The sequence below is a fragment of the Coturnix japonica genome, chromosome W, assembly GCF_054131305.1.
Source record: "Coturnix japonica strain WE chromosome W, WE-NBRP24, whole genome shotgun sequence".
In the NCBI taxonomy this organism is placed as follows: Eukaryota; Metazoa; Chordata; class Aves; order Galliformes; family Phasianidae; genus Coturnix; species Coturnix japonica.
Window position 1 is genome coordinate 5,747,753 of NC_140701.1, and position 12,870 is coordinate 5,760,622.

Here is a 12,870-nt window from a genome sequence, read left to right on the forward strand (position 1 = left end):
GAGGTACAGAGGGAAAAACCTAACAGAGAGGACAACTCTAGGATGCTGCGTGAGAAAAAGGGTTTTGCCTACGACAAGACATTAAATGTTTCTATTAGCTAATTTGTTACCATCCTACCCCTACTGGTGTTCAAACCATTTCTCCATTTTAGGGATGTTTAGAAAGGAAACATTTGCAGGACATTCTTGACGTTTTTTGTGATTTTCATGGCAAAAGGAGATACATTTACTTCAAAAGCAATGGGAATTTTCCAGACATCACTGCGCTACATTGCAGAAATACTGTTCTATTGTAGAAACTATTAAGGCTCGTGGGGGAATAGGTGTAAGACATAGTGACCACACTGAATGTGCTTTTAGCACTCCTTCACTTTCCACAGTACTTACCCTGAACGCCGACATTTGACTTGGCAACATCAGTGCCAATATCACAGGTATAGAAACCTGCATCTGGCTTCTCGAGGTCATGGAGAAGGAGACATAGGGTCTTCCCAGACTGTACCAGCTCATACTTGTTGCCAGAAGTGAGCACATCACCGTCCTTTTTCCTCACTGGTTTGACCTTCTCTTTAGAGACTTCACATTCCAATTTAATCACACCCCACTCCTCACCAAAAACATCATCCAAGGACTTCATGAAGACAGCAGGCTTCTCTGCAATTAAACAGGCAAAACAGAACAACGTGATACAGAAGTTGAGACATTTACAGTTGCTTTCAGCTTTTTAAGGAGAGATCAATAAATCTTTACCAGTACTGACAACACCAATATAGAACCTAAAGCGGTTTCATGTCTCTTGACAGAATGCGCTTTAAGGAATTCTGAACTAATCAGTAGGAGAATACAGGGAACAGGAGGGACAGCCTGCATTGCTGTGGGTGGGACTGATATCATATGAAGTTATTGGGATGCAGCTCTTCTAAAGCTGGAGAGCTGGCATTGCCCTCACATGGAGCAGAGCTCATACAGCAGGCCACAGGATTAAGAGGATAAGCTGATCTCTCCCTGCAGTCATAAATCCTTGGAGACAACAGCACTGACACTGCATGGCACTGAAGCAGTAAAAAAATTGCTCCTGTAACTCTTCTTGTGTTAAGTAAAATGATGATAAAAAGCAATGGAATGCTTTGGCAGGACACCAAAACCATCCTCCTTCGTTGATATCTGCTGCAATGGAACCTTCCACTGGAAGAAAGCCCCTGATAACTTGTCACCCCAGAGAGGTGAGCTTTAGAAGCAGGATTGCTTCACAATGGAATGAACTGGAGCTCCTTAGCATCTCTTACATCCAGGAGGGCTGTGATCAGACCCACCTCTCACCTTCAGGCGCGCGCTTTCTGACACCTTGTCTGACTTCACTGTCACTGTGCCAGCATCTTCAGGCTTAACCTGCTTCATTGTCAGTGTGCAGCAACTGCCAACGTTCTTGATGTCATTGTAATTGTTGGTGTAAAGGAGGTTGCCATTCAGGAACCATTCCACGTCCTCGTCATCATGGGACAGCTCGCAGGAGAAGACAGCAGAGCTCTCTTCTTCAATTTCCACATCATGCAGGTGCTTCGTCACTTCTACATTGCGAGCTGTGGGGAAACAAGGTGAACTGTTACAAAAATAAGAACCTTAAGAAGAGAAATCTGAGGTGAAATAGGACATGGAAGAGGCCACCCTCCATGCTCATACCTTCAGCTGTCAGCGTGGCCTAAGTCTCTGCAATTTCTGCCTTGCACTTGTACACACCAGCATCATCGGGCTTCAGCTTCAGAATCTTGAGCTCTGCTGAATGCTTATCCCTCTTGATCTTGTACTTCTCAGAGGGCTCGATGGGTGGGTGGCCCTTGAACCATTTCACAACCTTTGGAGAAGGCCTGAAGTCACAGGACAGGATGACAGAATGACGTTCCAAAGCTGTCTTGTCCTCCAACTTCCTGGTGATTTGTAAATGGTAATCTGCAAAACAGGGGTGGAAGAGAAGAAAGGATGAGGACAATTGGAAGAAGAGGAAAGTCTCTTGCGTGTATTCCATTCCAATTAATTCCATGTTCACAATTGTTCTTTGAACCACTCTAAAGATAAAACAAACGATTGCCTATAGGGAATGCCATTGACTACATTTCTATAAAGTAATACTGTATATTATCTACTAAATGCAAGGTCCAGCTCTTGTTCTGTGCTTATTAAATTGCTCCCAGTTGAGGCTTTTTTTCAAATAAGAGTGAGTTGAAAATATAACAAGTACTTTAGGATGTGAATGGAGACTCTTACGCTGGGGACAACAGCAGATAAGAAGCCTGGAAGTTTCCTTCAGATGAAATCAATGACAAACTGCATCAAATTTAGGTGCTACCAAACTTAAACTTGTCTAGTTCAGAAATACAATTAATTCCACCTGATTTGACTTCTTTGGTATAGCCAAGGACAAAACCTCAGCTCTGTAGGTCTGAATAGTAAGCACATCACAACTATTCAAACAGATCTTTTACTGAGATGCAGCTGTCTTATTTAGTGTCCAACGACTTTTAAAAGGAAATGGAGCAGACCCTCCAGAAAACACACAATATTTCAAAGACTCCAGTGAAGGAAGACTGTACGGTAATTAATTCTTCATCTTCATGATGTAAATCAAGCCAGGATACGTTACCTCTGATGAGCAGATTGGCTGTGGATTTGGATTTGCCAATTGAGAACTGAATGGTGCCTGTCATATCAGTGGTGGTTTTCGGTATGGTCAGCCGGTGGATGGTGCCTTCTTGCTGCATAATCAAGTTTCTGCCAGCCTGTAAGATTTCTTCACGCAGATACCACTTGGGAGGTTTCACAGAAGGAATGGATATCTCGCATTCAAATTTGGCTTCTTCAGGCTCAGTCACATCCTCATCACACAGCTCCTTTACTAGATTAATGGATTGCTCTTTAAGAAGGATGGAACAAGAGAAAGCAGAGATTTAGAAGGAATATAAAAAACCCATACATTATCACCCTACTTACTCATGTCAGCATTACTGCACATGAACACTACACCTATCAGCTCAAAATGCCTTAAAACATCATTAAAAAAGTAGTAGAAAGAAAGGAAAGTTGTTAAGAAGTCAGACAATAAGACTGACAACCTGAAGAGAGCCCAGATCTTCTGATTCCCAGTCCAACATCCAAATCAAATCATGACCTTCCCATCTCGATATCAAACTCCTCGCATTACGAAATGGAATAGAGGATCAGTGAAACACAGACATTGATAATTACTTTGGTTAAATACAGCAACGTAGCTCTGAACAACAAGTTTTCTCCTAGTAAAGGTCTCTGTAGCTCAAATGTAATGACTCTACTTAGGAGAAATTCATTTTCCAGGATGTTCTTGCCCTTATAATTGTAACAGTGGCAAAGCTGGGGACTGAACTCTTGAGTACTGTGCTAACTCAAATGTCTCCCTTTTCTTTACCACACTTAACATCATATATATACCCTAACATTGTATATATTAAAAAAAAAACACAACCTGTGCTCATTTCAAACATACAAAGAAGATGAAGAAAAATTCAAGCTATGTTTTTATCCCTCAACGTTCAAACACAAATCTGAAGTCTAAAGGTAGAAAATCAACTTCCTAAAGAAAATCGCCTGTTTTACTTAGCAAAGTAAATCCCAAAAGACAAGCTGGATATTTTGTGGGCAGAAAGGCAGGTAGGTTGGAGCTTTTATTTCTGTGAAAGGTCATGGTGGTGTTTAACTTCCTTGACATTAAAGCAAAGGATGTTAGCTGGTTTATAACATAAGATAATTTAAGCAAAATCGTCATCAGAAGCATAATTACCTTTCACTGTAAGATGGGCACGAGATTCTGCCTTTTCTGCTACAGATTTTATTTCTGCGGCATCCTTGACTTGGACACGTGTGTAAGTCAGCGAGTAGGTCTTTCCTGAAGCAGAGAACCACAGAGTCACTAAGGCTGGAAAAGACCACTAAGGTCATCTAGTCCAACCGCCAACTCATCCCTACCAAACTGTGCTCTTGAGAGCAAACCCACAACTACACTTGGCTTCCTTGAGCAAAGAGCTCTGAGGCACATGGCCAGGCTGAGCATCATCCAACTGGTTTCACAGCATCACTGCCTGTTCTCTCATGTCAATGAAACCACCCATTCCCTCACATCCACATCCCACCAAAGCTGCTTAGTGCTCCCAAAGCGAATGCTCACCAGTTGTTTCCAACTTGAAGGTCATCTTCTGGCCAGCAGCCTCGCAGATGTATTCTCCAGCATCTTTCTTCTCCAGCTGCTCCACAACCAGACGCCGTGTTTTGCCCACAGATTCCATTCTGAACTTTCTGGAGGAGGCAAGCAGTCTTCCATACTTGGATCATTTTACTTAGATTGGATCCTGTGCTACTTCACAGCTGAGGGAGGCACTTGCTGCCAGGGCAGCACGCACCTCTTTCTGCACCTTCTCCTGGTTTATAAACACAGGTTTTGGCTCTGAGGGAAGAAAAGAAAAAGTATTGACTGAGGGACTGAAATGAGACCATCTTGCAGGTTTGTATGTACAGGTTGGAACAGGTTTAGGTTACCACTTGTGCCAATACTAATAGCCTTCACTAGAGAATATCAGCTCTTCTGTTGAAACAAAGTGTCAAATCTAGGCAAGAAAGAACCTAGGAACTGAAGGAACCAAGAGGGTCCTTGAACACCAGTCCCATGGTTGCAAGTCACTATGCAAACATATTGAACCCAAAAGAACATCTGTCCTGCAGGCAACCAAAACCTGAGTTCCTTTTACTTCAGACCCACTGTGAAACATCAAAACACATAAACGTGTGATAGTCAAACCACTGGCTGCCTTTTCATGACCCAGAACAGTACTCCTGGCTTCCTGAACAGACTCCTCATGGCATCTACCATTGCCACAACTGTGACTGTCAAAGACACAAAGGAAATATGCTCACCAATGCAGTCCTTTGTTCTTTGTGTGTGATTTGCAGATATCTATTTTACTTTGAGCTCTGGGAATAGTCAGCTCTACCAGGTCTCTTACTGGGAGTAGCAGACTCACCTATCCAGATGCAGCCTCCAACATAAAGGCATAGGAAAAAGGCAGTGTACTACTAGGAGAAGTTCCTGCTTCTCCTACCATGAAAGCCTGCACGTACAACATGCACTCCAGCCTCACTGCACATACTTATCTTAGTCAAATGTTTCGGTGAACAAGAATTACAGATTGGGATCTCAGGCACAGGAGAGATTTGAATAATATCTTGAATATTGCTTCCATTGTACATATATCAGTAATTATTATTCTACAGACAGACTGAAACAGGTCTTTGTGCCATACTAAAACCAAATACTTTCTACAAACCCAGGCAATCAAGTCTAGGGAAAAAACCTCAGCACAGACTACTGCAACTGGATCACTGTATAATAGAAACTAGATTTTACTTTTCTGTTCTCTGCTGTATTTCAGACAACACCTGTCTCACCTGTGACATGAATCTTGAAGGTGAGTTTCTGGCCAGCAGCCTCGCAGCTGTACTCCCCTGCATCTTTCTTCTCCACCTGGCTCAGCACCAGCCGACGCTGTTTGCCCTCTGACTCCACCTTGAACTTCTTGCTCCAGGTGATCAGTTTCCCCTCCTTGTACCACTTCACCTCCATCTTCTCCTGGGCCACCTCGCAGCTCAGCGTGGCTTTTTCTGTTGGTGCAGCCTTCATCTCCTTTTGTATCTTGTCCTTCTCTGTAAACACGTCTTCTTTCTCTGCAGGGACATCACAAGAGTCACACAGTTTTGCTGTAGTCTGCTGCAGAGCTTACTCCAGTTGCCCGTTTTCATTATACTTGCACTTCACAGGGAGCATCGTGATGCCTCACTAAGACAGGAAAATACTTTCCCCTCTATTTTGCCTTGGGAAATGATAGACATATCATTTCATGTCATATCATATCATATCACATCATATCATATCATATCATATCATATCATATCATATCACATCATATCACAAAGCTAAACATTTTGCAGTCTGATAGCAGATTTGGACATGAGATTTAGAACACCTGCATGCACTGCTGAACCTCCTATCTTATCTTTTTTTCTTCTGATGTCTCTCTACATTTCCAGTAAATCAGAAGGGAACGGCCCTCTAGAACAGGTTGCCCAAGGAGACTGTGGATGCTCCATCCCTGCAGGCATTCAAGGCCAGGCTGGATGTGGTTCTGGGCAGCCTGGGCTGCTGGTTGGCAACCCTGCACATAGAAAGAAGGGGGTTGGAACTGGATGAGCACTGTGGGCCTTTGCAACCCAGGCCATTTATGAGTCTGATTATTGGCATTTTCCACCTAATTGTGTCACTCAAATTTTGTAACCAGATCTCTTCAAACACCTCCCCTTTTCTCACTCCTTGCATGCCTGCTGTGCTCTTGCACTGTAACCCTGCAGACACCAGCTGACTACAAGAGCTGCACAAGTTACCCTCCTTGCCTATGGTTTGTTGCAGTAATTCATTCCTGGATGGAAAAGCACATGTAGAAAAGTGTTGCTATGAGACTAGATGACAGAGAAAGTCCTAGAGCCAAAATGTTTTGCACCAGAGAGGCTGTCAGTTGATCCTCCAAATGCAAGACACACAAAATGAAGCGTTCCTTTATCTCTGGGATTCCAAGCATTTTCTCACCTCTGACTTTCACTTGGAATGTTGCTTTGTCATCTTTTGTTTCACAGCTGTAGCTCCCTTGGTCTTTCAGGGTCACATTTTTGACCATGAGCTTGCGGTGCGTCCCCTGGGAGATGATGGTTGTCTTCTGGTCCTGCTTCACCTCTGTTTGATCTTTCTTCCATACAACAGCTCCGCTTGCAGCTGACACCTCACACACCAGCTCCAGGTCTTCAGAAGGACTGACTGATATTTCTGGAGTCATTTTGGGCTTGTTGACAACATTAATGGCTTCATCTGAAGAAAAAAAGAGAAAGTGGTTTACATCCTGACTCAGGCTTATTCAGCACAGCATGAAGATACAGTTAGAACTGATTGTAATGTCTCTGCTCATTACATTTGGGTGATCGAGTTTCACCTCTGGAGATACTCACATACAAACGTGTGCTTGATTCTCCTGTGTAAGGAAAAAGTAAGTTCTATGCAGACAGTTCTTATTTCTTTTAATCAATTCTGTATTCTGCACACGTTCTTCTGAAGCTAAAATGAAGGCAGATAAGTAACGTGTTTGCAATGCATGAACAAACCTATTCAACACTTTGTCTCTAAGTTAACAAGCAGCGTTTGAAGAGCACATCAGTATTTCATGCCCTTCATTCCATCCAGACAGAACCTGCCTGAGGAGCAAGCTGATGGCTGTCAGCTACAGGCAGACCAAGCTTAGTACTGCATTTCTTACAGCAACAACTGTTGCTTTCAGTCACTGGATATACCAAGGCCAATTGCTATGCCAGGCACATTTATGGCATCAGTGAACAAATAATGCATTAAAAATTGTAATAGACAGGAGCCATCTATTCTTTTAAAACTAGGTGACCAAAGAAGAACAGCCCCTCTAGAGTCAAGCTGTTAAGAACTAATAGCATCAATCAGTATCACATAGATAGATTACTTCCCTGCCCTAAGACCATCTTGTGACCATTTGTTGCTCCTAATTAAGCCCCCTCTTGATGGCATTTTTGTCTGAGCCACGTGACATTTTGTGATAGGAGTTACTGCTAGTGTTCCCTTCACCCTACACCAAAGTAGGAGGTATCCATTCTCAGGGAATCATGCAGGCTTCCTCTGTATTTGATGCTCAGAGACAGCCCCAGAACTTTTTAAATCTTAGCTTAACTCTCATCCAATAATGTTCATCAAACAGTGCAACTTGTCCTTTGGGGATGCCTTTGTTCTGCATCCACCAGTTCCAACGGAGTCTTCTTGGCTTGTTTTAGATCAGTTTTTCAACAGATAAAGAAAGGGGCTTTGAATTACAAAGTGAAATTGCAGAATGCATGATTCTCAACCAAACAGAACGGGAGGTGGGATGCAGGGTGAATACCTGAGCCAACACCACCTGCAAGCAATCCTTCAATATCTTAGGAATCTCTAGCCATCCCAAATCCAGTGTTGGGCTTGATCTATCATCTCTGCTGAGTTTTTAGCCTGCTGATGGTGAGCATCATGATGGTGATGGGTGAGCAGTTGGACTAGAGGGTATTAATCAACCTTAAGGAGCCTGTGATCAGAGGAATGTGAATGTGCTGTTAAAGGTCACAAGCGCTGCACTGCAGCATGAGCATACACAGCAAAAGGCTTTCAGTAGAGCTTCAGTTCATAAATGAGGACTGGGTTATGGAAAAGAGGTTCAAGATAGAAACCAGAAACCAGATCTTAACGCCAGGTTCTGTGAATGCAGCCAGTTGAATTTCACAGATATTGACTTTCAATGACAATTTCTTGTGTTATTTTATCCTCCAGCTCCACCCTGAACAGGAACATGTCAGTGACAAGCATTACTCCTCCAGGCTTGACCTGACAGTGCTTTACTTGCACTATGAGCTAATGGCTGTGCTTACAGAACCTCAGGGAGTCACCTCAGAGATCACAACGTCCTTCAGGTACAGCAGGAGACACTCAACTCTCCAAATGTGGAGTTTAATTTGTCAAAAGAGGAGACTGGATTCCCATGCTAAGAACTTAGGACCGTTTCAGTCATAGGTTTAAAGATGATGTAAGTGCTGAGGCAATTCATGAACTAGAAGAATGAAGCCCAGATGTCAGGGCTCAAGTCGTGACTCCAGTTGTCTCTTTGTTTATGAAGTTTGCCAGTGCTGAAACAAAATATGGGCACACAAAATATGTACGATGGTAAAGAACTGCAGGGACATTGCTGACCATGAGGCATTCATTTATCATAAGGCCAAGCATACACGTTTAATCCTAGTTCTAATTGCTAGATTCTAATTCAGAAGCTGGCAAATTGGCAGCTTTTATAAACCACGTACCAGATTACCTTATCTCCACAAGTTGAAAGACATACACTGTACAGGGGACAGAGCCAAAGGAAGAAGCCCAGGGCTTAAAGAAAATGTCTAAACTCGGAAAACTGAGGAAAGAATTGGAACAAGCAAACTAGAAGGAAATAAATGGAGGGTGTTCTATTACTGCATTGTAACCCCCTGGAAAACAAATCGAGCCTAAAAGATGGAGACAACACTTAGGACTGAAAAGAAAAACAGAATTCCTTTATGGAAGTTAATTGGAGCGCAAAAGTTAGATGATGAAACTGGCCTCTATTAACACACAGTGGAATAATTGTAGTCACCTCACCACTGCTGGATGTGAGCCCAGCCACACAAAAGCAGCTGCTGGTTTTCACTGCAGATACTGCAGGAAGGAGGAACAGCCTCCGGACTGGACCAGCTGAGCGTGGCCCTACCAGGATTTGCTCCAAAAGTCTTATTACCAGTAGTGCTTCCTGATGAAATACATGGGGGTCCTCCTTTGATTCCAACCCCAACCCACCCCACCATGCCCCCTGATAACATCCATCAGGGCCACATCTCCACAGTTCCTGAACACCTCCAGGGATCCCACCACCTCCCTGGGTAGCCTGTGCCAGTTAATTCTGAGGGCAGACCTGCCAGTATGAAATATTATGCTAACGTGACAAAGAGGGAGAAGAAAAGCAAAATTAAGACTAGCTGACAAGCCTTGGCAGGAAGTTCTGCTCTCCATAAGTTTAGTCCCGTTATTCAATTCTGTTTGGAGCTGTCTCCATGCCTCTCTGGAGTTTGTTCATTGAGAAGAAGCAATTACGTAAGCTCTCCAATGCCAAAGTGCATACACTACTCTAGGGCTTTGTTGCTTCTCCATGGATCAACAAGGGTGACAAGCCAGAAGAATATGATGAAGAGCCTCATGCATACTCAGTGTAAAAAAGAACAAGGCAATTGTTGCTGGGAAGAAGGTGCATTTGCATTTGTGTCTTCTGCAGAGGGTACTGCAGAAATGGAAAGTCTTCCACTGGAGCAAACAAAGGGCTCTCATTTATTGCAATCAAGGCCCAGTGTGTGGATCTCAGAGATCAGACCTAAACCCTGCAGCAAAGCAGAGACCTGCGTGGGAAAGTTCAGTTTCTCCCTACATCTGTGTAAGAAAAAGCCCACCATGGAATGACAGCTAAGTAAACATCCCTGTGACTCATCACAGGTCTCTTCTACATGTCAGTGCTGAGCAATTCAAGATATTTAATTTGGTCTTCTTGCCAGATTTACTAAGTAAAAATCAACCAAACATCTCCTTCTACTGATTAAGAATGCTCTAAACATGCTTCTGCAGAGGTTTCCACCCAGTGACAAACAGCTCCTCCCATCACGAATGTTTATTTGTTATATTTCGTCATGCAACGCTGATTGATATTATTGGAATGATTGCTCCCCTACTTCTAAACTATTCCAGTGCAATCAGAAAGGCTGTCTGAACCTGGAGCTGAAAGTACTGCTCTATGGTGATGCAGTGGTAAACCTGGTGACTGAATGCACTGGCCAATAGCTGTGAACTGCAGACATTCATCAGCTGGCATGAAGCAATCTGGTTCAGATACCAAGCAGCTGGGTAGATTGGCTTACCCTACACTCTGTGCTATCATGTTTAGGTCATTACCAGGACTCACATCAGTCCATGGGATGCAATTTCAGGTATTTGGTACAGTCAGTGAATGCCTGCAGCCCCAGTTCTAATCAGCAGATCACAGCAACTATGCCTTGACTGGAAGAGGAAAGGAGAAGGATCAAAGCAAATACCTCTCACTTTCATCTTGGTGCTGACATCAACATTTTTGGCAACAAATTTCACTTCTGCTCCATCATCATTCTTGGTGACGTTCTTTATCATTAGGCTGTGAGTAGTTTGGGTTCTCTTGATGATGCAGGTCTCGCTTTCCTGTAAGACTTTACCATTGATGTACCAAGTGCCGCAACACGTTGTTGTAAGTTCAATAGTAAACATGGCATTCCTTCCAGGTACAGCTTCACCAGTTGTTAGTGGGGATTTCACAGCCAGGACTGGTTCTGAGGAAGAACAACATGGATGTCTTAATGCTCTTTAGATGCAAGTCTGGGATCTCATTTAGAGATGGAAGATTAAATCATAGGTACATTTCTACTTCACCCTTTGCATGAGTGCTGGAAGAAGCACTTCTATGCTTCAAATCTGTTACAGAAAGTTCTGCCTCTTGCACATGTGAGATATCAAAAGATAATAATATTCATGTCTCTGTCACAGAAACAGAACTTGTATCACTTTAGTGGTAGCTGGAGGTTGATAGGAGATAGGAGAACTAGGAATAAGGGAAAGCCTTTGGTGTGTTAATGCACTACTATCCTTCAAGTCAAAGAAAACAACTTTAGGGAACCAACACAGCTGCTCAGCACACACTGACCCATTTCCATTGGGGTTTTTGTGCTTACCAAGGTGCACGCTCCCTGGGAATTCCAGAGACGGGCTCTGTCCATGCGCATTGACTGCAGACACTCGGAACTGATCATCAGCCTCTTCAGACAGATTGCTCACCATGAACTCTGGGACGGGGACATGAGACTCGTGGCACCTCACCCAGGTGAAGCCAGTTAGTTTATTGGGTTCCACAATGTAGCCATCGATTGGAATGGGGCGGTGCATCTTCGGAGGGGACCATGCCAGCGTCACTGAGGTTTCTGTTTTATTTTTCACCACGGGGTCAGCTGGGGGCTGGGTGGGAGGTTTTCTGGGAGCTGAACAGAAAGAAATACAGAAATATTAGCATATGGTCATGTAGGCTGGAAAAGACCTTCAAGATCAGCAGACTCAACTTTCAGCATGACCTACTGAGTCCCACCATTAACTACTGTGGTACCTGAGGACATACATGACAAGCTTATTCCTGCAGGTATTTGCATAGTGAATATATTCACCCTCTGGTTGCTTCTGAACATTTTAGAGGTTAAATTCCCATCAGACTTTTTCACTGTGTGCAGCCACTGATACAGGCAGGAGGCTGGGAATTACCTGATGGGCTCTAGTTACAGACTACTGACACAGTAAAGGATTGATTTCATTTCATTTTGGCCATCAGAAGGTATGGTGTCTGCTTTAAGTCACCCAATTATAATTTAAGACTCCAATTATAATCATATGGAGAACAGCGCATTTAGGAGAACTCATCTCATCTCAATAAACCTGAATGAAATCACAGAATCATAGGATCACGGGAGGGCTTGGGTTGGAAGAAACCTTCAAGATCATCCAGTTCTAAACACCCTGCCATGGGCTGGCTGCCCACTAACCAGCTCAGGCTGCCCATCACCCATCCAACCTCGCCTTCAACACCAAGGACAGGCATCCACAGCTTCTCTGGGCAGCCTGAAATGGAAGCAATGAGCCACACGTTGAAGACACTGAAATATTCATTACTGTAGAGAGAGCCAAATACTCCATACATATTGCCTGCCTGGTCAATTGCATTAAAATGCCAACAACAGACTCATCCAGCTCATTGAAAATGGTGTGAACATGGCGTACAGTATTCTTCCAGCAGCTAGTTAGATCTGCAAAGCGCAAAGACAGGAAATCTCAATGCCATACAATTTTCCTGACCCATCCTGACACATAACTGCTTTGATGTGCACTGTTACCAGCCTGTCAGTTGCTGTTAGTCAGTGCTGGATGCCAAAGGTCCCACTAACATAGCATGAAGCCAAAAGCTAGACGCTGGAATCAGATCTCCTGAGCTTACCATCAGAAATTGAGATGTCATATTTTGCTCAGAGGTGCCTGCTTTTAGGAGGGACAGCTACCGAGCTTTTTCTGCTCCAGGAACCAGCTTGAGCTCCAGAATTTAAACAGCAGTCAGAAATTAAACTGAGCTT

General features: G+C 43.5%; 1 protein-coding gene across 1 annotated transcript; it reads right to left on the reverse strand.

The window, feature by feature from the left end:
- Positions 1 to 2,040: 2,040 nt before the first annotated feature.
- Positions 2,041 to 12,602, reverse strand: LOC146754388 (myosin-binding protein C, fast-type-like). The gene is made up of 4 exons (XM_085527558.1): positions 12,599 to 12,602; positions 3,809 to 3,943; positions 2,639 to 2,908; positions 2,041 to 2,063 (listed from the first exon to the last, which is right to left on the reverse strand). Exons 1-4 carry the CDS (start codon positions 12,600 to 12,602, stop codon positions 2,041 to 2,043), a joined length of 432 nt encoding a protein of 143 aa, XP_085383684.1.
- Between the last annotated feature and the right edge of the window lie 268 nt (positions 12,603 to 12,870).